Source organism: Xenopus laevis, chromosome 9_10L, assembly GCF_017654675.1.
Source record: "Xenopus laevis strain J_2021 chromosome 9_10L, Xenopus_laevis_v10.1, whole genome shotgun sequence".
Taxonomy (NCBI): Eukaryota; Metazoa; Chordata; class Amphibia; order Anura; family Pipidae; genus Xenopus; species Xenopus laevis.
In genome coordinates this window covers 117,890,100-117,915,725 of record NC_054387.1, presented here as the reverse complement: position 1 = coordinate 117,915,725, position 25,626 = coordinate 117,890,100, and the positions used below count along the sequence as shown (strand labels likewise).

Here is a 25,626-nt window from a genome sequence, read left to right as displayed (position 1 = left end):
TGTAACTGAATATTATATTTGGCAAAGGAAGAGCTGATAGTTCTCTCTTGGTCTATTGACCTTGCTATGCTCTATCTGTAAAAGTGCTTTCCTTCTTGGTCTGTGTAACTGACTATTCTGTTTCTGTAGAACTGACTATTGCATTTTTGTATTTATACAGAACTGATAGTTCTTGGTCTTTAGAACTGTCCTTTGTCTGTAGAACTGACTTCCATCTTGGTCTTTATAACTGGATATTCTGTTTGGCACGTAGAGCTAATAGTTCCATCTTGGTCTATAGAACTTACTGTCCTTTGTCTGTAGAACTTGGTCTTTAGAACTGGATATTCTGTTTGGCATGTAGAGCTGATAGTTCCATCTTGGTCTATAGAACTTGCCGCCTTCTATCTGTTTAACTGGCTTCTTCTTGGCCTTTGTAAATGACTATTGCCTTTTATATATACAGAGCTGATAGTCCTTGGTCTTTAGAACTTGCTGTCCTCTGTCTGTAGAACTGACTTCCATCTTGGTCTTTATAACTGGATAGTCTGTTTGGCATGTAGAGCTGATAGTTCCATCTTGGTCTTTAGAACTTATTGTCCTTTGTCTGTAGAACTAGGTCTTTATAACAGGATATTCTGTTTGGCATGTAGAGCTGATAGTTCCATCTTGGTCTTTAGAACTTACTGTCCTCTGTATGTAGAAAATTCTGTTTGGCATGTAGAGCTGATAGTTCCGTCTTGGTCTTTAGAAATTGCTGCTTTCTATCTGTCGAACTTCTGTCTTCTGTCTGTAGAACTGACTTCCATCTTGGTCCGTCTACTTTCTTCCCTAGATATTCTTTAACTCTTAAACAGGCAACTTGATGGTCAGTTAGGGTGAGATTTGGGAAGAACTCTTTTTGCTGACCAAGGTGTTTTTGGATCTACGCTTCAACTATCTGTATCATCGTTATGAGCTAAGGAACGAATGTTGGCCCTCAAAAGCACAGGCTTGCAGCTAAATATTCTGAAATACACTTCTATAGACCTATTTTTCCCACATCCCTTAGAACTGGATGTTCACTTATGATAGAATTGTTATCGGCGTTCTATTACTCCTGTGTTCCCAATAGAACTTCATTCTTGCCATTACAGCTTTCATCTATAAAAGAGAATGTTCTGTGCAGCTGGAGGCAAAAGCAGATTTCAATTTCCTTTCGAAAAGTTGTCTTTGTCCATAGAACTATATTTGCATTCAACATGCCAAGAGATGTTCTTCACTATGTGTAACATATTCTGGTTTCCATGGTTTATATAGAAATTTCTGATAAAGGCATTTATGTTGGTCTGAGCCATAAAAAGAACATTTCTGATTGGTTGCTATGCATCACTTGTAGTATAATGAATTCAATGTACCTCCTTTACTAGAGCTCACATGTAATTTTTCACTGCTCTCTCTAGGGTCCCGGGGGTCAGAATCAAGCCCCTCGCATATGTCTCCAGGGCCCACATCTATTCCGCCAACTGAGGAAATCTGGGTACTAAGGAAACCTTTTGCAGGTACCAAATCCCCACGGTATTTTATATCTCCTCTATAATGACAGGCCAAACTAGTACAATTTATTGTTCATTCTATTTTAAAGATAAATCTCAGCATTTGCACTACTAGAGAGATAGTTAAATATATATAGTGCACTAATTGTTCTCAGAGAGCATGTTTGGTGTTAACAATAAAAGGTTTTTTTGATTAAGGGGTTGTGTCACCATTCGGCAAGCAGCAATATTTTATAGAACTCTTCTTGCTGCTTAAAATGAGGGCTCTGTCATTTCTGGTAAACGCTTTAAATTAAGTCTTCTATGATCTAGTGAGACTTTTTTTGAGAAAATTTGCAATTAGTTCTTCATTTTTTTGTAGTTTTTGAAACGTTATGATTTTTTGTTTGGCAGTTTGGAATTTCAGCAAGTATCTGGTTGGTAGGGTCCAATTTACCCTAGCAACCAGGTAGTGGTTTGAATAAGGCCTGAATTGAAAGATGAATAATAAAAAGTAACAATAACAATAAAATTGCAGCCTTGGAGAGCAATCGGTGACCCATTTGAAAACTGGGAAAGAAGAAAACACATAATTACAAAACTATAAGAAATAAAAAATGAAGTCTTCATTTTGTTTGAAGAATAGGCCATTCTATAACATACTAATTAACCTAAGGGCAGAGACACATGCTTTATTATGGGAGATTAGTCGCCCAGCGACAAATCGCTTCTTTTTCAGGCGACTACCGTAATCTCCCTGAACTGCCTTCCCGACAGCTAAAATGTAAATCGCAGACTGGATGGCAATCGGATCGCCTCGTCTTTCTGAAGTCACCCTAAGTTTCCTCGTGAGGCAACTTCAGAAAAACAAAGCATTCCGAGTGCCATCCCGCCAACGATTTACATTCTAGCTGACAGGAGGGCAGTTCGGGGAGATTAGTCGGCCGAAGAAGAAGAAGCAATTTGCCGTTGGACGACTAATCTCCCGAAATAGCAGCATGTGTCTCTGCCCTAAAGGTGAACAACCCCTTTAAACACTAGTGTCTTATCTGCTGCACAGATAATATTTTGGCTTTTGTTGCAGCATTATGGGAAAACAAACTATGGCTGGAACTGGTGAGGTTGGGTACGACAGTTTATCTCTAAACCTGTTTTTTTTTTTTTCATCAACAATAATACCAACAGGAGGGAAGCTATGTGCACAGGGCCACCATTAGAAATCACGGGGCCCCATACAACAAAATGTTTTAAACAAAATAATTAGTGATCAGGGCCCCCCTATAAGTTAAAAAAAACAAACATTGGTGATCAGGGGCCCCCCTGCAAGTAAAAAAAATTGATGGCCTGCCCCCCCCCACAAGTTATAAAAGCCATTGGTGATCAGGGGCCCCCCTGCAAGTATAAAAATTGGCCAGATCCCCCCAAATTTTTAAAAAAATTGCTTGCCAGGGTTTAGTCTAAGGGGGGGGGCCCAGCCATGCTTCACTTAATTGAATAGCCGGACCCCCCTGTCTTCAGCATGCTGCATAGCAGCTCTGTGCACAGAAGATTTTCTCCTATTAAGATTTGCTGTACCCTCATGGTCTTTTAAGAATAAGTCCCAGTAAAGCTGTACAGGGATTGGATAAGGGGATCCAATCCCAATACAGATTTTCTTAAAGGTTACAGAAAATCTTCCGTGCACAGAGCTGCTGTGCAGGGGGGCCTGGCTAATCAAGTAAGTGAAGCATGGCTGGGCCCCCCCTTAGACAGAATATCCTGTGGGTCCGGTCCCCCCTGTGACACCCTGATGGCGGCCCTGTATGTGCAGGCAGTATCAAGGGAAAGCACACACTAGCTCTATGCAAGGTTAAAAAAAAGTAGTATTTTATATAAAAAAACAAAAATCATAGGTCAGCAAGACAGCACGCAGACTGTTTGTGTTAGATGCAATTGTAAAATGAACACAATTTTTATATGTGGATAAGCCAGATGGAGAATTGTGTTGTGTTTATACAGTGCCAACAAGTGGTGGCTTCAGACTATATCTCTCTCCACCCTCCTGGTCTAGTCACGTCTTCTTTATGTAAAGTGTTACCCTTAACTCTCCTTTTTTTACCCCAGTTATACCCTTGACAGCCAAAGGGACATGCATCAGTCTTGCAGGCCATGGTGGCTGCACAAAGGTTAAAGTCATTAGGGTTCTTCTTTCCTCAATTAGCAACTGCTCAACCATCTTTTTCTGTTTGGCTCATTCACTCCTTTATCACTACTTCTCATTCATCAAATACAAAAAAACATTATGTATATATATTTATATATATATATATCTATATATAAATATAAACCACAGAACAAACCACATTTACATTATCGATCTGTTAACCGGCACCCAGGCAGTAACCATTTTTGGTATTCTGTGTGCACCATACCGAACTGTTTATATATATATATATATATATATATATATATATACACACACACACACAAATAATAGATTCAAAAAGCCGCACTCCTAGGTCTTATTTAGTGGGAAAAATAAAATAAAATATATAAATATATATATATATATTTTCAATAAATAAGACCTAGGAGTGCAGCTTTTTGAATCTATTACATGTTTTTTTGACCAGCACCCATGCTGATGCCATTGGTTTGGGAGTGCACCGGATTGGGAATTTTATATATATATATATATATATATATATATATATATATATATATATATATATATATATATATATATATATATATATATATATATATATATATATATATATATATATATATATATATAACAGTACTGGGAACGATCTGTTCCAAGATGATAGCAAAGTTTCCCCAACAACTCAGAGGGTACAGGGCATTTTTTTCCATTACTGCTTACTCTTCACTTGTTGTTGCTACATGACTAGCATATGCCAGTACTATTGGAATAAATTAAAGGAAACTTTAGAAAATGGTATATTGCTGGCCTGACACAGTTTAATAATAGCTCCTCCTTTGCTAACAGGGTCTTCTAGTTCCCATTGTATCGCAGAAAATATTGGTTGCCTGCTTACGGGATAGAGAGTTAGCTCTTCTGCCCCAAATCCTGACTGCATTGGTGGGTACCACCTGATACTGGACTCTAATACTCAGGCTGGACTGGCAGTCTATGGGTTCCTGCAAGTGCCAGAGGGGCTGTACACTGACTGTGAGTCAGGCCTAATTGTCAGATAACTGTCAGATCAGTTTCCAACCTTTTACACATTAATGAACGCAAAACCCAATAACAATTTCCCAACTTAGATGCTGGCTCAGCCTAAACCTGCCTAGAAGTCACAGGCTGGCCTTTCCTGCTAAGCACCTTGTATAATCCTACTTTCTCCTTGCTCCATGCCAGGTGGTGATCGGAGCAGCATGGGCAGTACAGGAAGTGGCCGGAGTTCTGGGAGCGGGCAAAGTGCTGGCAGTGCCCATGCTATTCACGCTGGCGCAGAGGGGGTTAAGGTATATAAGGGGAAATTCTCTCTATCTCTCTAGTACATAGACATAGATTAATGGGCAAGTCGGAATCTGCCAAGCACAAGGGCAGGTCCACTGACATGAGACCATGTCGCCTGCATTATCTGCAAGATGTGGCATTTGTTAGATTTCACAAAGAGATATTTTCTGCGACTATGAAGCAAGATGCTGGCATTTCTCCTCTGCCATGAAGTCAAAGGTAGGACGCGGAAGCAATTAACTAGAAACAAATAGGGAATTTAGCCTGTAGCTGTCCCATTGCACACGGCTTCTGCACTCATATACAAAAATTCACAATTAACCGTTTTAGCAAAGGGAGTGTAAAGCAGAGAGGGAGTGTCCCTACAAATGTCTGTATCCCTTTAAATATGTCAAATATGTTAACGATGAATGTGGATTTACAATATTAATCTAGGCAGCGATTGCAGCCATATTGTTATAGGTTAAGATCAATAATCTGGGTGACCTGCTGCCCTCTAGGTGTTGTAAAACTACATTTCCCAGCAATCAAGTTCAATATCTTGCCTGCTGCAGTTTGCCCATCAGTAACACTTTGGGGGTAGGTAGATATTGGCAGGTTAGGATATCATAGACATCCCTGTTATCATTTTTTCCATATCTCTTTGCTCCCCTCCCTTCACATCTCTTTCTTTTTGGATTTTCCTCACGCCCTTCCATTTCAGCTGCTCGCCACTGTTCTTTCCCAGAAGTCATTGGGGCAGGAGCCTGGAGACGCCTGTGAGACCCCCGCAGGTGCGTGGAGCTCAGAAACGCACATAACAAGCAGCACTTTAAAGAAAATAAACACAACGCATGGATGAAAAATCTTATGTATTAGTTGCCATTTCCCACTGTATTTCCAGGTAACTGGTATCCGTGGCCCAAAACTTCAGCAGGAGTAGCCAAGAGTTGCTGAGTTATACCTTCTATTTTGTAGTTAATGTACTGTAAGGATTATAGCAGGGATACCTCCCAGCATCCTCAGCAACACTCATAGCAGCTGGTAGACTGCAAGTCTGGCATTGCTAGGTTAAGACATTAGTACACTATGGAGGTTATTTACTAAACTCTGGATCTGGTCGGGCATTTTGGGGCAAAACGCAAATTTTTTCAAGATTTATTCAAGCCAGGTGCTGCAAAAAGCCTGAATCCGAAAATACGCCATCAGAGACCTGTCGAGGTTGCGTATAAGTCAATGGCAGAGGTCCCTATCCTATTTGGAAGTTTGTGGACTGCACTGGAATTAGCCTGAAAAATCCTATCATTTCTTGCTTTTCAGGCGAAAATCTGGAAAAAAAACAAGCGATTCGGATTTTCGCTCGATTTTATCGGGTTTTTATCCCAAACTTTTTTAATAACAAATATGGTAAAATCGGGTATGGAAGTTTGGTCGTTTTTTTTTTTAAATTTAAATAATGAGATCAATTCAGATTTAAGTATATAACCCTCTATGTGTTTAAGACCTTCTAAACACATATACAGAGTTTATCCGATTATCCGACAATTTAGCATTACATCCCCCATATTAAGTACAGGCCCCCCCCATAGAGCGCACACTTTGGTCACCTTATACTACTGAATACAAATGTGTATTGTGGCCTAAGGCTATTCAGTTTGGAAGATAAACTAGGCCAGGGACAACCCACATCCATGTACGTGTTTATTTTCATGCTGTCATAATTAAAATGCTGCTTAACCTGTTGCGTGCCAACTAACGCTCACAATATCTAACTTCCCTGTAGCTCCTGCTTAGTCCTCCAGAAAGAAATGATGCACCACTTTGTGCTCAGTGCCTGCTTATACCCAGTTTAACAAAATGCTTGGAATTTAATAGACTTTTGCAGCCCTGTAACTACTGTATGCATGAGTCCATACTCTTACTGCTTCTGCCTCTTCTGGCAGCCATGACACCCCAGATAAATGGGCAAGCAGAGTTGGGGGAGGTGGGGGTGCAGGTAGGGGGTCATGGCTCTCAGAAAAGGCTCTGGGTCTAGAAGATAAATTTACAGCATTCATATACAGTATGAGATCACTACATATACCTATTCAGAAATAACATGTATTTACCCTTTGTTTTTCCTTATATACAGCAAACTAGCAGATCGCCAATTAATGACCACTAGAGGTGCTGTTGCCATTCATTGTGGAACATTCTAAAGGTTGTTTTTGTTCTGGCCAGCAAAAAATGGAGTCAGGAAAGGGACATTTTGGCATAACATTGGGGACCCTCAGTAAATAAAGCATAGTATATATTATTTTCTCATGCCTTAAAGGAGTGCTGTGGATTTTACTTCTGCCCGAGATTTATTCCTTGAATTAACCTTTCTTTCCTGTGGCTGGGAGTTTCGACACATAACTGAGAGTATTCGCAGTAACTGTTTTTATGTTGTTGGCCTGTGCTCTGGTATCCGCCTTCAAATAATTTATAGGGTTTGATTTCTTTGCCAGATACATTTTTCCTATTTTTTTCTAGTATTAAAGTCATTGACAGTGTTGCTACACTTACAACCACTGTTTTCTGAATGGGAGTTGTGGTTCAGCGTATAGAAGAAAGCAGCCTTCCTGGCTTGGATTCATCAAACACTTCAGTATTTACAGGCTTTTATTAAAGATGCTATTGCTTTAAAAACTGGAGCATTTTAGGGCATGATTTCAATATGACCCTTCCATGCCCTGCTTTTAAAAGGTGTTGCTCTCCTATAAATTGGCTTTTAGTATGATGCTACAGAGTGATAATCTGAGATAATTTGCAGCTGTTTTTAATTTTTTTTTGTTTTTAAAACATATAGCTTTTCATAGAGCAGATCTCCAGTTTCAGCAGCTATAGGGTTGCTAAGGTCCAATTTACCCTAGATATCAAGGTGTGAATAAGAGACTGGAATATGAATAGGAGAGGGCCTGAATAGAAATATAAGTAATAAAATGTAACAATAACAAATTGTAGCCTCCCAGAGCAATATTGCTTGACTGCTGGGGTCAGTGACCCCTATTTAAAACCTGGAAAGAGGCAGAAGAAAATACATAAAAAATTTGTAACAGTTGAATTACTAAATAACATACTAAGGGGGAAATTTACTAAAGGGCGGTGTGGCTAATGTCCAGGCGAACTTACGCCTGACAAAGTGTTGCGATGTAGCGCTGGCAAATTTTCGCCGGTTAGTGAATTTGCCCCTAAGAGTTGACTTAAAGTGGACCTGTCACCCAGACACAAAAATCTGTATAATAAAAGTCATTTTCAAACTAAACATGAAATCCAATTTCTATTTTTTATTAAAGCATTCATAGCTGTTGTAAGCTCATTTATAAATCTCAGCTGTCAATCAAATATTGTCTGCCCCTCCTCTATACCAATGGCATAGAGGCGGGGCACACAATTACTTTCCATTCAGCACTTCCTAGATGTCACTGCTCTCCCCACATTCCCCCATTCTCTTTACCATTTAATTGTGTAGCCAGGGCATCGGGATGAACATCGGGTCCCCTATTCTGGTGCACAAACAAGATTCTGAGATGATACAAGGCTTGTCTTAATAACAGTGTCCACAAAATGGCTGCTGCCTGCTTGCTATAATTTTGAAATCCCAGACTGAAGGAAGCAAGATTCAAATAATTTATATAGTGTAATTAAAGTTCATTTTGCTTGACTAATGTGATAAAATAGGATTTTGAATAATTTTTTTGGGTGACGGGTCCCCTTTAAAGTAAGTGGCGTAACCAGGGGACTATGGGCCCTGGTGTAAAAGCTGAACTAGGGTCTCCCAAGTTTGCTCTCACTCCCCGCTGGAATATGTGCCATGTGTGGGATTGGACAATTTACTATTCCCCCAGTAGTTAAGCCAATGCTTAAAGGGAAAACTTGTTTTTTTCCAAAATGCACCAGTTAATAGTGCTGCTCCAGCAGAATTCTGCATTGAAATCCATTTCTCAAAAGAGCAAACAGATTTTTTTATATTTCATTTTTAAATCTGACATGGGGCTAGACATATTGTCAGTTTCCCAGCTGCCCCCAATCATGTGACTTGTGCTCTGATAGACTTCAGTCACTCTTTACTGCTGTACTGCAAGTTGGAGTGATATCACCCCCTCGCTCCCCCCACCCCCACAACAGAACAATGGGAAGGTAACCAGATAGCAGCTCCCTAACACAAAATAACAACTGCCTGGTAGATCTAAGAACAGCACTCCATAGTAAAAATCCAGGTCCCACTGCGACACATTCAGTTACATTGAGTAGGAGAAACAGCCTGCCAGAAAGCAGTTCCATCCTAAAGTGCTGGCTCTTTTTGAAAGCACATGACCAGGCAAAATGACCTGAGATGGATGCCTACACACCAAAATAATAATAAAAATAACATAATAAAAAAAATACACTTGCTGGTTCAGGAATGAAATTTTATACTGTAGAGTGAATTATTTGCAGTGTAAACAGTGTATTTTAGAAATAAAAACTACACCATAAAAATCATGACAGAATCCCTTTAAAGGCGAACCACCCAATGTCTCCCATGAGGCTGAACAGGGATAGCTGGCTCCCCTGCTGTTGTGGAGCCCCATATTCAGGCATCCGTCCAACTGCTGGCTGAGAATACGAGGACTTCTCAGACGGCCTTTATTTACTGAACAAGCTTCAGCGCAGTGTTACCATCATTATTCAATTTGTTTTTTGACTCTTCCAAGCAAAAGCTAACAAGCAACAGGTGCAAGGGGATGTTGTAACTCAACAGGTGGCACCAGTGGCGTAACTAGATATTACTGGGCCCCACTGCAAATTATTTTTCAGGCCCCCAAAATGTTTAGAGGTTGACTTGTTTCTCCAATATTTATTGAAATTGTATATGAATTAGGGCCTCATGGGGTCCCTATACCTCTTGGGCCCCCCTGCAGCCGCAGGGTCTGCTTCCTCTATAGTTATGCCCATGGGTGGCACCCATAGTTGCAAGTACAGTGCCCTGGTGACCCTCTGTACACTACGTCTAAGCTCTCACCTTTATTCTTCTGCAGTGTTGGACTGGGACTCCTAGGGCCCACTGGCCCACTGTCACAGCAATTTTATATATAGATAGTGCCCAGTGACAGAGGCTTTTATATAAGCTCATGGTGGAAATAAATATTGCCTAATGGGAATTCTCCTTGGCTGGTGCCCACAAAGAGGTCCTGTGGTAGGCCAGTGAAACTCAGGTAAAAAACATTGCAAATGCCTCCAAAACTAGCCTTTAGTGCAAATAGAAGAACTGTGTCTCCAGTGGGTCCAGCTAGGAGCCTTCTTTTGGCACCTGTATCTCCATGTGTACCTCTGCCAATGATTGTGTGTGTCAGATTATAATCATTCTCTGTTTATAGAAAACATACATCAGTCACAAAATGTGGCTAAATCCTGAGCTCCATGTTGTTATTCCCAAGGCAAACAGCTCTTAATGCAGTCTAACACTTCTTTTGTGTAATGCCTTAAGGATCCTCTCGGCCTCAGAGTGTTGCAAGCTCACCTTATATTGAACAGGGATATAGCGATCACCCCAAAAAGATGGAGCCTCAAACCGAAGGCAAGGTAAAAAAAAAATCATTGTCTTTGTCTTACAGAAAACGGCTTTGCGATACTGAAAAGATGCATGAAATCATGAAAGTTAAAAAAATTTGGTAAATTAACTGATTGCATGTTTTACACAATTCCCAAATGCTGAGCATCAACGTTTTAATATCGAAAATGTACTCCCTTCAATATGCTGCAGAAACCTATCACTCATGCATTATAAGGGATAATGTACCCCCTACTGTAAATGATAAGGATATTAGAAGTCACTGAGGGGTTCTGTGACCATATAAAGACTCAAGGCTGCAGGCTGAGTTATACAGGGAACTCTGAGTATCACTCATGTATTATAAGGGATAATGTACCCCCTACTGTAAATGATAAGGATATTAGAAGTCACTGAGGGGTTCTGTGACCATATAAAGGCACAAGACTGCAGGCTGAGTTATACAGGGAACTCTGAGTATTATTCATATATTATAAGGGATAATGTACCCCCTACTGTAAATTATAAGTATATTAGAGATCACCAAGTGGTTCTGTGACCATATAAAGATACAAGGGCCCCTCACTAAAGAACCTGACACTATGGGCCGCTGTTACAATAATTTAAATATTAAATAAACCCAATAGGCTGGTTCTGCCTCAAATAAAGATGAATAGTAACTTGATTGGGATCAAGTTCAAGGTGCTGTTTTATTATTGCAGAGAAAAAAATAAAATTTTGAAAAACTTGAGTTATTTGATTATAATGAAGTCTATGGGACATGGACTTACCCTAATTCTGGATAACTGGTTTCCAGATGAAGGTCCTAACATTATGGTTTTTCAGTAAATGCGAAAACCCTGTTTTGCGTGAATTACTGAAATAATGTTTATCTCTGTTGCAGCATCATTTACATTGATACAAGGCTAACATAGCAATTCAGCAGGTGGCGAAGTGTCGAAGTCAAAGTTTTTTAAAGAGACAGTACTTCGATTTTCGAATAGTCAAAGCATTTTCACTTCGAATTGAAGTCGAATTTGGCCTATTCGGTGGTCAAAGTAACCAAAAATTACTTAATTTGAAGTTTTTGAATTCGAAAATTCACTTCGAATTGACTTCGACCCTTAGTAAATGTGCCCCTAGGTGTCATTTTTACAAGTGGGGCTGGTAAAATGCCCTGGAAGCTAGCAGTTTTAACTCAACAACCAGCTGAGGTTGCAGTTGGACATCCCCATATCTGTGGAGTGTAATGGGAGAGTTTTAGGTTACTGCCAGAGAGGATTTTGGTGTGAAAATGCATAATCATGTTTCCATGCTGAAATGCTCTCCATGTTTCCACACTCAGGCCAACGCAGTGCATCTCAGTGCAAACACAGAAGGCAGTAGAGGCCAGCGGATCAGCTGATATTTACTCAGGCAGAGGATGAGCTCCATCTAGTAGTAGCCTAAGGGCTGTTACACACGGCCATTTTTTTCTGCGCTGACCTGTGTTGCGCTTTCTTCCATTCAGCTGCAGGGGAGCGCAGGAGTAGTCACACTCAATTGCATTGGAGTGCGTCTACTCCTGTGCTCATCCGTGTGTGTAGGAGCCCTTAAGGTGGCCATACATAAGATCCACTCGTTTGGCGACCACCATTGGAAGGGTGATTTCGGATTAATCCGAACGTTTGGCCCTAGGGCCGGACAATCGGATTACAATGAAGAGAATGGGCGCCGATGGGTCATAGGACTTGATGCGGTGCTTAATCGCCAGAAAACTCAATCCACTAATTTTACACTAGATTCAGTTTATAGTTGCTGGGTAGGAGACCCTAGATTGTAAGCTCCACAGGGACTGATGATAATGATGTATTAAAGCTCTGCTAGAATGAATAATACATGTTTTCCTCTTACTGACATTCTTCCAATCCTTGCCAGAGTTCAGAGGCTGTATTCCAGTGGCTGTGCAAGTTCCAGCTCCAGCTATACGCACCAAATTTCATCAACTCTGGGTACGACATCCCAACCATCAGTCGCATGACTCCGGAGGTGAGACTTGCGTAATTCCTTCAGTACCAGTCATATGAAACCAGAAAGTCAAGTTTTAAAAGTTCAGACAGTATACGGATATGGAGGAGCCTTTTGCCTGTGGCCCTGGAGCAGCGTTTGCAAAAAGTTTAATTGTGCAGTGTTGCTTTAAGAGTTTATTTCAGTGTTGCTGGACTACAGATGCAGCCACTTTGGTTTGTCTGTTTGACACAGAATAACTAAACACAGATATCCCATTTATCTCATTTAACACAGAAAACTGTGACACAACATCCCATCTAATTAAAGCATTCACCATTGTGAACAATGGTGCTTTGGTATGCTAATGAAAAGGTTAAATGCATTAAATGAGTTAAGATAACTTTAGATAACACAGTTTCTTCAATTAACTCTGAGTCATGACGCATTTAACTCACAAATCCAAGTGGCTTCATCTGTATATGTTTAAACCCTATCTTGTCTTGTCCTGTAGTGTAGCAACACTCTGGACAAAATATGTCCTCTTTAAGATCAGTTGGAGGTGCTGCTGGGCACTGCAGGTCACCCCCAAGAGCATTTTTCTACTTCAACCATGCTTTGGGCAGTTTATTTGACATGCCAAATATCTGAGGGCAATAAAGGGGTTGTTCACTTTGAATTAACTTTTAGTATGATGTAGAGAGGGATATTCTGATACCATATGCAATTGGTTTTCACTTTTTATTATTTGTGGTTTTTGAGTTATTTAGCTTTTTATTCTGCAACTCTCCAGTTTGCAGTTTCAGCCATCTGGTAGCTAGCAACTGTGCACTGATTTGAATAAGAGACTGGAATATGAATAGGAGAGGCCTCAATAGAAAGATGTGTAGTAAAAAGTAGCAATAACAATACATTTGTAGCCTTATAGAGCATTCGTTTTTAGATGGGGTCAGTGACCCCCATTTGAAAGCTGGAAAGAGTCAGAAAAAGAAGACAAATTATTTAAAAACTATAAAAATAAATAATGACAACCAAATGAAACTTAGAATTAGTCATTCTATAACATATTAAATATTAACTGAAAGGTGAACGACCTCTTTAAAATACTGATGCCATAAAAAGAAGACTAGAAGGCTGAGGACCATAAAAAACTTCAGTTGCATGGCCTTAAAGGGGAAGGAAACCTAGTTGGCGCAAAAACCCTCCCCCCCTCCCGTGTGTTGCCCACCCTCCCTCTTCCCCCTGGCCTACCCGTCCCGCTGGCAAATGCCCCTAACTTGTTACTTACCCTTCTGCGCAGGTCCAGTCCAGGGAGTTCACAGACGACATCTTCTTCCACGCGATCTTCTTCCTGCTTTGACCGGCGCATGCGCAGTAGGAGCATTTCGCCGGTACAATCTACTGTGCATGCGCCAAAAGTACTTCGTGATTTTTGGCGCATGCGCAGTAGATCCGTACCAGCGAAATGCTCCTACTGCGCATGCGCCAAAACGCTGTTCACAGCAGGAAGAAGATCGCGTGGAAGAAGATGTCGTCTGTGAACTCCCTGGACTGGACCTGCGCAGAAGGGTAAGTTACAAGTTAGGGGCATTTGCCCAGCTGGATGGGTAGGCCAGGGGGAAGAGGGAGGGTGGGCAACACACGAGAGGGGGGAGGGTTATTGCGCCAGCTAGGTTTCCTTCCCCTTTAAGGCACTAGAGAAGTCTGCAACATAGACAGTGGAAGCAGTCATAGGTGTCTTTGGTGCATCACCAGTCTGTTTTGTTTACAGGACCTCACAGCCATTGGAGTGACTAAACCCGGGCATCGGAAGAAGATCTTCTCTGAGATCAACAATCTGAACATAGGGGAATGGCTTCCAGAATATAAACCAGTGAGTTTGTCATTGCAAAACTTAGTTAGTGCCGGAGTTCAGACACAGGTAGACAATCTAAAAAGGGCCAAATGTCAACCATTTATATAGGGTACCACAAATAGTGTTTTGCTCAGTTTTAGGTCCTTACAGAGAGCTGAGCACTTGTTTTAAATAATCCAAAAGAAGACTCTGTCTTAATAATGCATTTTAATGCAAAGGTATGGAGCAATGTTCCAGTGGGTCCCTCTAAGGAATAAAACCAACAGCCCCATCCAGTAATTAGTAGTCCACCTCTGGCTGTCAGTCAGTCTCTGGTTTAACCTTGGGATTGGAAGTTTTCCATGCATAACTATGGCTGAGCATCCGTGGTAAAAGAAGTCCCTATTCATTACTTCTTTATTACTTGATAATGTACTGTATTTCTGGATCTTAAAGGGATACTGTCATGGGAAAAAACATTTTTTTCAAAATGAATCAGTTAATCCATTTCTCAAAAGAGCAAACAGATTTTTTTATATTCAATTATGAAATATGACATGGCGCTAGACATATTGTCAATTTCCCAGCTGCCCCTGGTCATGTGACATGTGCTCTGATAAACTTCAATCACTCTTTACTGCTGTACTGCAAGTTGGAGTGATATCACCCCCTCCCTTTCCTTCCCCAGCAGCCAAACAAAAGAACAATGGGAAGGTAACCAGATAACGGCTCCCTAACACAAGATAACAGCTGCCTGATAGATCTAAGAACAGCACTCAATAGTAAAATCCCATGTCCCACTGAGACACATTCAGTTACATTGAGAAGGAAAAACAGCAGCCTGCCAGAAAGCATTTCTCTGCTGAAGTGCAGGCACAAGTCACATGACCAGGGGCAGCTGGGAAATTGACAAAATGTCTAGCCCCATGTCAGATTTCAAAATTGAATATAAAAAATCTGTTTGCTCTTTTGAGAAATGGATTTCAGTGCAGAATTCTGCTAGAGCAGCACTATTAACTGATTCATTTTGAAAAATTTTCCCATGACAGTATCCCTTTGAGGTTGGGTTTATCATCTGGCTGTATAGTTGAATTGGCCTTAATTAGAAAAAAAAATGTCTCCTTCCTCAGGCAAATCTATCGCTCTGGCTGACAATGATTGGGCTTAACCAGTACTACAAGGTCTTGATAGAAAATGGCTATGAAAACATTGATTTCATCACAGACATCACGTGGGAAGACTTACATGAGATTGGCATCACCAAACTGGGTAATGGCAAATTCAACATGGATAATATTCAGATTAGTAGTGGTTGCTTCTGAATCCTAACCCCTCTTCCTTGTATAGCAAGATAAATGCATTATACATTTACTGTAAATAAGCCCATCCCTCATCTATTGTCCATATTTCAATTCCTGATTTAAAAGTCTGCAAAATACAATGCACTTAGGTTAAAGAGTTGTGTTCTTGGGACTGTTATATTATTTTGTTTTCATCTGCCCTGTATTATGGCTCTTTACATTTCCTCTTATTTTCTGTTACTTTTTTCTGTGCTTCCCTATCTCCAGGCCACCAGAAGAAGCTGATGTTGGCCGTAAAGAAGCTGGCTGAGATACAGAAGTCAGAATATGGCAAGTTTGATTCAGGAAGCATAAGGAGGAGGGTTCCCCAAAAGAGCTTGGATTCAGCATCTGAATCACCTCTGCCAGACAGTGCTGAGTGCCAGTCTCCCAAAATGAAGACTTTCCAAAATGAAGACTTTGAGCTAAGCGATGAGTTGCAGGCAGCTATGACTGGGGACGCTTCGGAAGGTTCTGAGAAACAGATTAACCACGTGGCACACCACAGAGAGAGCCCTGGATACAGAGGCCCGTCAGGAGCACGGCTTCACCATGAGGGCAGTTTGAGTGGCCGAGCTAGGCACATCAGCAGCTCCCAGGAACTCCTTGGTGATGGCAGCAAAGCTCCAAGCGCTGTAATGTCTAAAAGCCAGGAGTACTTAACAGAGGACGTGAAAAAAGAGGAGGTGGTAAAAGAAACTAGGCCTTTTAAGCACGGCCATTCAGTGAAGAAAGCAAGTGTGCCCCCTGTGCCAGGGAAGCCACGACAGTCATTCCCTCCCCCTGGTGGGCATACCTACACCCCACCTCATACTCCTACTAAAGGAACACCCTCATCCCCACAAGCTATGGGTGTCCCTCAAGCAACAGCCAAAGTAAAACCCACTCCTCAACTTCTTCCACCTTCTGACCGACCAATGTCACCTCGCTCTCTCCCACAGTCCCCTACACATAGAGGTTTTGCCTACGTTCTTCCACAACCTTTTGAGGGTGAAGGTACACCTACACATTTGGTACAGGCAGTGCCAGTATTGCCAGTGTCAGTGCCTGTGTTATGCTTACCACCTGCTGGGAGTGAAGGAGAAGATGAGGAAGAAGAAACAGGGGAGGGAGAACATGGACGACCCAAGAAACGGGCGCACAGCCTCAACCGATATGCAGCCTCAGACGGGGAACGTGAGGAGCTATTGGTAATTGATGGGGGACCTTATGGCACTGGACAAAGGCGTGTAGGAAGAAGCCACTCAGTGAGATCTCAGTCAGGCAATGACAAAAATGTCAACCGCAGCCAGTCTTTTGCAGTGCGCCCCAGAAAGAAGGGTCCCCCTCCACCACCACCTAAACGTTCCAGTTCTGCCATCTCTGGAACCAATCTTGGAGATGGATTGTCTGCTGATGATGCAGGGGGTGAAGGTTACCATGAACAGAGAAGAGCTAGTGATTTTGGAGGAGTAGTTGACACTGAAAGTGCTGGCAGTGTAAGAAGCATTGCAGCCATGTTGGAGCTTTCATCTATTGGTGGGGGGCCAAGGGCACTTTCTGGGCAAAGGCCAAGAGGTTCTGAAGGCATTTGTGCCCACCTCTTGCCCCATCCAGGAAGCCCCGAGCTTCAGCGACTTCCAGGAATTGTGATTGGAGTAAAACATCGTGAGGCAATAGGGTTGGATGGTGAGGTGGTAAATCGCAGAAGAACCATCAGTGGGCCTGTGACTGGACTTGTTACTGCAGCTCGAAGGGACCGTACTGAGCCACCAAAATCCCCAGACTCTCCACGCAGTCCCTCTGAGGGGATCCCTTTTGCAGAAGAACGTAAACAGACTGTTAAATATCGTGCCCGGCCAGCCAGGACGGAACATACAGACTCACTAGACTCTGGTGTTTCCAGACAAACAGACCTATCATCTGTTGAATCCAGTGTGACACTTAAACGAAGAGTGAGGGCCAGGCACAGCCAACACTCTGGAGATGTAAAATTTCTGCTCACAGAATCAGATACAGTCAAACGCAGGCCGAAGCCTAGAGACAAAGAAAGTGGGTTAGCAGGGATAGAGCCGTTGACAGTTTATCAGAATGGCACAGGTACACTGAAGCGCCGCCCTGTCTCAGAGATGAGTGCAGGAGGAAGGCAGGACAGCACAGAACACATAGCACAGACCATAGAACGCACCTTCAAACCCCCAGTCTCACCTAAACCCACCATCATACAGACTGCTGGAAAGAGTCACCCACCTTGTACACCCACAGCTGCAAAGAAGATCCCTGGATCTGTTGGAGGTATGAGAAAATCTGTTTTACACACATGCACATTTTGTAGTCAAGGGCAATTTCTCTTTTTCTTGAATCTTTGAAAAATGTGATCTCCTAATGTGTTGGGTATGTGATTCATAATACTTATCGTACATACTGGGAAACAAACAGTTTTGGTGAGCAGTGAGGAGGACAGAAGAAACTTCTCTGCTCATGGCTTAGGGAGTTATTAAACTTGTTCTCCATCAAGCAGTGGAGCACAGTAACTAATATCTTTCTGAGAATCACTCAGATTCAGGCAGGTTGGAAAATCCCATCGGATAGGGCCACAATGATGCAGGTCTCCCTAGGTCCCCCATTGTGATCAGATGATCAGCCCTGAGTTGAAACGATCATATGATCCTGATTTGGACATATAAGTGTGATATGATTATTATAGTCATATGATATATATATATATATATCTATATTAATATATGTATTTCTGTTAAGCTTCTGAAACCTTCATCATAAAAGTACATCTGTAGATGCGGCTGTTGCTTATAAAGCAATTTCTATTTCAGGTTTAAATAATGCCTGCGGCCTTACCTGACATGTTCTTATTGGCTTTATTTTTTGTACTCATCAAGACCCCTTGTTTCCAAGCCCTATCATTTTCTTTCCATGTACAACTGCCCAATCCTTTCTCTCCTCCGCTAATGGAAAGGAGATTACGTCCAGCTTATTTTACAGCAGATCTGACTTCCGAAACGACTTTGGGTTCAGCTGATATTAATCCTTTCAGCTGTAAACTGGCTTATTTCTGTTACACTCCTGCACATCAGTTTCTTCTATTAAAGCTAGTTAGAAGAGAACCAGTTGTGTAAGTAAGGGGATCTTATCCATTTATTTCCACCTTAAATAGTAGGATAGCTTATAGCTAACCAAACTGTGGGACTATCCCCTTGGGCATTTGTTCCCAACCAGTGAGCAGCATGTTGCTCCCCAACCCCTTGGACTTTGCTCCTAGTTGCCTCAAAGCAGGTGCTTATTTTTAAATTTCTAGTATGGGGGAAACTTTTGATAGTATAAGCACCTCCTGTAGGCTGCCAGTCCACATATGGGCTATCAATAATCAATCACAACCCATAATTGGTAGCCCCAGTAACTTTTTGTCATGCTTTTGTTGCTCTCCAACTTTTTTTTACATTTAAATTTGCCAGCTAGAAATTCAGTTGGGTGAGATTTAGGGTGAATACTTACATTCCTTTTCTAGATATTATGGAACTGTAGCTGAATTCTCGCACCAACGATTTCCTATGTCTGTAACTTTTTCAAGGGCTAATGGGGCCCTGAACAAAGACTTCAAGGGAGGGCAGAAGAAGAAGGCAGACAACCATTGCTGTAGAGGCGACAGGACCCAGGGATGACAGATGTCCAACTTCTCAAGGGCATCTCAATTTATATAGTTCAGGCTGTGAGCATGAAGCATATGAATCCCTTCTGTTTTCTGAAGGATATCACTGTACTCCATGCATAGTAGAGGCTTTTTTTTGTTTTTAAAACCATTCCCAAGCAAACACATAATTATCACTGTCTGTTATAGGCTTTGCAGCAATGACTCTGACTCATCCATGATCTTCTTCTATTAACTCAGATGAATAATTACTCTTTCACCCCCAGGGTTAATCAGGAATTCAGCCGAATAACCAAGCAAAATCCTGTCTTAAAATCATCAATAATAGATTTATATGCTTAACTCTGAGGAGCAATGACTAAAGTAATTGAAGTGGCAGTTTGATTGTTCTAATTCATTCTTCTTTCTTTTCCAGAATTAAAGAAGGGCACACCCCCTCCAGTCTCCCCAAAACCAACTCCTCCCCCAACAGCCCCCAAACCAGTCAAACCCCATGCGGTCATTCAGTCATCCAGTGCAAGCTCAACTCCGACCCCCTCTCCCGTCAAGCAGCCCAACAACATCAAACCGTCAAGCACTCCACCATCTCTCTGCTCCAGCCCTGCCAAACCCCTTAGTCCAGGTCACCCCTTGCAGGTGCCCATCAAACCCCCCAGACTATCTATAAGCAGCTCTTCTGTAGAAGGAGGGAGCAGTGAGGCTGCACAACAGAAGTTGGAAGAGACCAGTGCTTCCTTAGCCGCTGCACTACAGGCCGTGGAGGAAAAGATTAAACAAGAAGATGCACAGAAAGCGTAAGGAACTATATTATCTCTGTGGGTTTTATTTGAAAAGAGAGGGTGGGTAGGGTCAAGTCAGCAATCACTGAGAGGGCCCATGGGAATTGAGGGCCCCTGAGAGGGTCATAACTTAGCCATTTATGGACAGATTTAAGCTGCCAATTTGAGCCAGTTAGACGATTCGGCAGCTTATTTGTATGGGACCCTCTGATGGGCCCACCTGCTGGCTGAAAATCTGGCAGATGTCAATCAGGATTTTTCTTCGCTCCGAAGACTCATATTCCTGTTAATGTAGCCGATGCCGCTCACCCAATGTGGGCATATCAGGGGAAAGTTCCACTCATTTGGCAAACGACCGGATCTTATAGTGTTTTGCCATGTTAAGATAGGATTTCAGCAGATGTGTTAAAACATAATTAAGACATCAAGGGTTAAGGGCCTGTTATGGTCACCAAGCTGGTTGGGAGATATTCAATAATATAACAGGTTCCTTTGTGGCCCTGTATGGTGTCCATCTCTTTGCTTACCTTTGTGCTTTACCAGTACAACTCCTTGTTTTCTTTCTCATCCACATCTAGTTCTTCCCTGGAAGAGAAGAGCACAGTCAGTATCCTGGATGACATAGGTAGCATGTTCGATGACCTTGCAGACCAGCTGGACGCCATGTTGGAGTGAGGCACTGACATGTTTGTGTTCCGGTATTCTCAAGGCAAGATCACACTCTCTGCTTCCTGCCTCCTCTCTCCTCGCTGGGTCCTGTACAGACCACCTGCCTCCTCCTCGGATACATTTCTTCAGTCTGCCTCCTTTCCGTGGAACACACACACTTGTAGACTTAGCACAAACAAGCAATGACGAATACCTCAGGATTGTGCTCAGAAGCTAGGGGGTCAGCTCAGGAAGGCTGTGAATGATGTATGATGAAGCCAGCGTCCCTTCAGTGTCTGCTGGAGAGGAAGCATCGGCCTCTGGCTTTGCCTAGTACCATGATAACTACAGCTTCAATACTGCCGTGCAATGCTGGCCCCACACAGAGTCTTAATCCAGGCTGAGATTGTTACTGTGCATTGTCATTGGATCTAACTGGTGTGCACAGCAAACAATGGAACAAAATCATTTTCTGTAGCCAAACTGATCCAAGGCAATTTTTCCCTGTGTTTTTTAAGGCTGTGCTACAATTTTTATTTGAATTTGAACATGGTGCCAACAAGTTAAATATATTATTAAAAAATTCCCAAGACCCTGCTTAACCTTTTGAGTGTCACCCGTAGGGGCCACAATCGTAGGGTCACATCAAACAGAGTCAACAATGTAGATTCTACAGTCCAAAGCACTGTGGTTGTCATTGCACCGCTGTTACATGCTGCAGAGCATTTCACTTGTATATGAACGCATGCACTTTCACAGCCCCAAATGGTAGAGCATTTTACCTAAGCACAGACATTCTGCCCTGGTAACACTATACAGCAACGCACGTTGCACTAACACAGCGGCTGTTCACTACATTATGAGCTACAACTACACAGAAGTCTCAACCAATCATTGCTGCTGAATCAGCCTACGCTGCCCCCCATAATGACCACAATAAAATCTCTACTACATTCCATCGCAGGATTGCTGCCCCCTTGTGTTCTAAAATGAATGTGCTCAGAAGCTTCCTGACCCCCTATACTACGATTTAACTCATCAATGAGGGAAGCATACAAGCTTTACAAACCCTCAACAACATGGAATCGAAAAAAGGGCAGTAGAAAAAGGTTTTTTTATAAGAAAATTCTGATTCTTAAACTTATAATCTTCACTAAGAACCTGCTGGGAATGGCCAGTCCAATGTTCTGCGCTAACCCTCATCAGCCTGTATGAAACAGCGCCCCCTTGTAAACCCATTTGGCACCCTGAGGCATGGAGGTCTCCTGTTGAAAGCACAGTATTGAGGATTCAGTAAAATAAATGGAGCAGAGGAGATAGAGGATAAAGAGGAGGCGGAAGCTTGGATTCACCGAATCATCCCCGTTTTCTGATGTGGTCATCGCATGGGAAATATAGACTGAAATTTACTTTGTAAATGGATATTACTGCTATCACTTCCTCTCATCTCCCAAAAAAAAACGAGCGATTGTATCCCCCCCGCAGCTGTGTCTATACAGAGTGACAGAAATAGCACAAACTACTCAGACTTTAAGGCCCTTTCTGCTGATTTCTTTGGTTTTTCATTTATTGCTATTATTTATTTGATATATTTTGCATTGAATTACAAAGGTTGTGCCTTGCCTCTGTCCCTTTTACCCTTACAAAATGGTGGTTTGAAGTCTGACAATTGGGGCAACCTCAATATTATACACTGGGGTAGTTTATGCTCAGCGTCAGACTGGGTCTCCAAGGGACCACCAGAGAACCTAAAATCCGGGGCCCGCTATCCCAACAATACAATGGAGACAGTGCCAAATGGTATAGAGGTTTTATAGGTTATTGATTGTTATAAGAAAGGGCTTGTGGGAATGTTCTCAGACTGGGTGCCAGGACTGGAATGATCCCAAAACTGGGTGCTAGGAGATTCTATGGTATACTGGTAGGCCATTCTGGTCATGTTTATTCAGTCTAGGGGGCATAGATACAATGTTATGAGACAGTATGGCACCTGAAATACATGAGAAATAACCTACCCTGGGTATAAGCATAATGTATTCAGAGGGAAATCCCTTCTGTCGACTCGTTATGGAATTTTCTAGTGATACTATTTAAAGGGAAATTACATATATCCTATCAAAATGTGTGCATAGAACCTTCCTAAATGTCCCTCTGCTTCCCATGGTGGGTGTCGTACAGATTTCCTGGAAAGCAGAGGGAATCCCAGGATCCATCACTTTAACATGGAACAGGGTGAGGGAGTGGCTGAATGACTGCCGGCCTGCAGGGGCGGGGAAAAGTTCTGTGCAAGACAGAGGCAGACCAACATGGTTTCCTCTCAATATGAGGAATCAGGTACATCTGTATAAAAATATATATATTTATTTCTGGCAGCTCAGATGCACCTTTTCTATATAAGGAATATGCTCATGTCATAATAAAGGGGGCCATTTTTTTTCCTTTAAGGGTCACAACCTTGTAAAAAAAAAAAAATTTAAATTTCAGGGATTGGCTGCATTATTGCAAAAAAAGATATTTGCTGGAACGCGTCGCCCCGTTTTTAAGCGGCAGAAATATGTTCCGTGTGTGTCGAATTAATGAGAAGGAACCTGCATGCCCTCGCGTGTATTGCCGTTGTGAGTGCTTTTGCTTCACTTATTTTAATGAAGGAAATAATGGTGGACGATGACACAGAAAACATTTGTATAATATTTCTTAGTTCCCAAGAAATTTGGGGGTCTCGACCGAACAGAACTAGGTTCATAGTATAGTGAGATGCTTTCTCGTGTGATGCTGTGATGAGTCAGACAATCTCGATTCACTTCATCCAATCAAACCACTTTGTTGATAATTTGAATGTCAGTTACCTTGCAAAATGTAAAAACTCCCAGTATCCTCAACTGACTGAAGTAGGTTAGTCGTGGAAATATGGCATTAAGCCGTCTGAAAAAAACAAGTATATTTACCCTTTATAAGTATTCATAGTTCAGGAGCCTAATGTCCCTGCAGTATTGTGCACAAGCTGGGCATTACTGATATAATGCATCACATATAATAAATTACACCTTCACAGCCTACTGTACCTGGCATCTCCCAAGTCGTCTTACCTACTGCTGCAGCTTTTCTGGGCCAATATACTGTATATGTTGGCCACTAAACAGTCACTCCTATTTGATGCTTCCTTAGATAATTCTGGAGGTACACTAGGCAATATTAAACAAACTTTGTAATAGAGACCAGTTTGGATCTAGTTAGGTGGACCCATATTGACCCAAACCTGCATCTATTTACTTGCTCAGACCTACTACCCAACCTGACCGTCAATAGCTTTACTTGCAATCTGCTTCCCACAAACACAAACGTTGTAGGTCAAACAGTAGGCTAAAAGGAGGCATAGAAGCTAAATTGAAAATGTAGGGCAAATTACTCTACAAACACTGATGCACAACCTGCTGAGCCATACCAAACCTTTTTGAACCTGTAACTACCCTCTAACTACCCAATATCCACATTGCACTATGGGTTACCTGTACCTGACCTGCTACAAAACTAACCTTCACTTCTGTCTACTTAAGAGTTTCTCAGCAGTGTTTAGTAGGCCTCACAGTTTTCCTGTGACTTCCTTTCCATCAACTAATGGCCTCACAACTCCCTTCAGTTAAGACCTCACAGGTTCCTTTATTTAAGGCTGTATGTTTCCCTTGATTTAGGGCCTCTAGATACATACCTTCATTAAAGACCCCACAGTTCTATTGATTTAAGGCCTCCTATTTCCCGTAATTTAACACCTCTCGGGTTTCTTGATTTAAGGTCCCAGTTCCCTTAATTTAGGGCATCACCAATCCCTTGAATGAAGACCTCACAGTTACCTTGATTTAATACCTCAAGATATCTTGGTTTAAGGTCTCCCAGTTCCCTTAATTTAGGGCATTACCAATCCCTTAAATGAAGACCTCACAGTTACCTCAAGGTTCCTTGGTTTATGGTCTCCCAGTTCCCTTAATTTAGGGCATCACCAATCCCTTGAATGAAGACTTCACAGTTACCTTGATTTAATACCTCAAGGTTTCTTGATTTAAGGTCTCAACAGTTCCCTTAATTTAGGGCATCACCAATCCCTTGAATGAAGACCTCACAGTAGTTACCTTGATTTAATACCTCAAGGTTTCTTGGTCTAAGGTCTCACACTGGTCTCAGAGATACTTTGGTTGAAGACTTATCAGTTCTTATGATTTAAGGTCTCCCACATAGCTTGATTGAGGGTCTCCCAGGTCACTCCCAGGTGGAAAACAGTGTATTCTGTTGACAGAATTGACAATTATTTGTCTTTCTGGGATAATATAATGGAAATTTCTGGAGACTAGTTCCCATTATGATTAGTTGGAAGAACATGCAAGCATGGGACAATTATCAGCCGAAAATGTATACATAACTATTGTAATTGTACCTATGGGACACGCTGCAAATAACTACTGCTATAATTATGATTTTTGGAGGCAAGTTTCCCATCAGTATTATATAGAATTACCCTCTAGGTGCACACCCCAATTTGTTGTCACAGGGGAAGAGGAAAAAATAAGAAGGAAAAAAAATATAGGTGAAATGGTTCAGGCCCCAAAACTGTGTTATTCTCTAAGTTGTTCTCTATAACCCCTTTAACAGAATGAAATGTCCTGCACCTATAGACAACCGTCAATAACATAAGGTAAAAAATGAATACTAAACCAAGTTATTAGGTCATAAAACCAACATAATTCCAAATGAAGTTTGAGTTAAGAAAGCTTGCCCTACAGATTAAAGAGTTCTGACATTGGCAGTTGCCATGTTGTCTACCTTAGATTGGTCATGAACAGCTGCAGAACAGCACCCCTGGGGGCTATAATTATATGGTGGCAGTGTATATGCAAATAAGCAAATATCAGGAA

General features: G+C 41.8%; 1 protein-coding gene across 4 annotated transcripts in view; it reads left to right on the top strand.

Moving 5' to 3' along the window:
* The window catches only part of caskin1.L (CASK interacting protein 1 L homeolog), a 151,467-nt gene extending 129,123 nt beyond the window's left edge, over window positions 1–22,344 (top strand). For 3 of the 4 annotated variants that reach the window (XM_041577365.1, XM_041577366.1, XM_041577364.1), the window contains 10 exons: window positions 1,422–1,520; window positions 4,858–4,964; window positions 5,663–5,732; window positions 10,430–10,524; window positions 12,410–12,520; window positions 14,250–14,351; window positions 15,443–15,581; window positions 15,881–17,926; window positions 19,711–20,089; window positions 20,653–22,344. In XM_041577365.1, coding sequence (XP_041433299.1) covers window positions 1,422–1,520; window positions 4,858–4,964; window positions 5,663–5,732; window positions 10,430–10,524; window positions 12,410–12,520; window positions 14,250–14,351; window positions 15,443–15,581; window positions 15,881–17,926; window positions 19,711–20,089; window positions 20,653–20,749 — 3,245 coding nt within the window. In that variant the 3' untranslated portion in view covers window positions 20,750–22,344. The remainder of the gene's footprint in view (window positions 1–1,421; window positions 1,521–4,857; window positions 4,965–5,662; window positions 5,733–10,429; window positions 10,525–12,409; window positions 12,521–14,249; window positions 14,352–15,442; window positions 15,582–15,880; window positions 17,927–19,710; window positions 20,090–20,652) is intronic. The other variant, XM_041577367.1, reaches the window with a different exon arrangement.
* The last annotated feature ends 3,282 nt before the right edge of the window (window positions 22,345–25,626 follow it).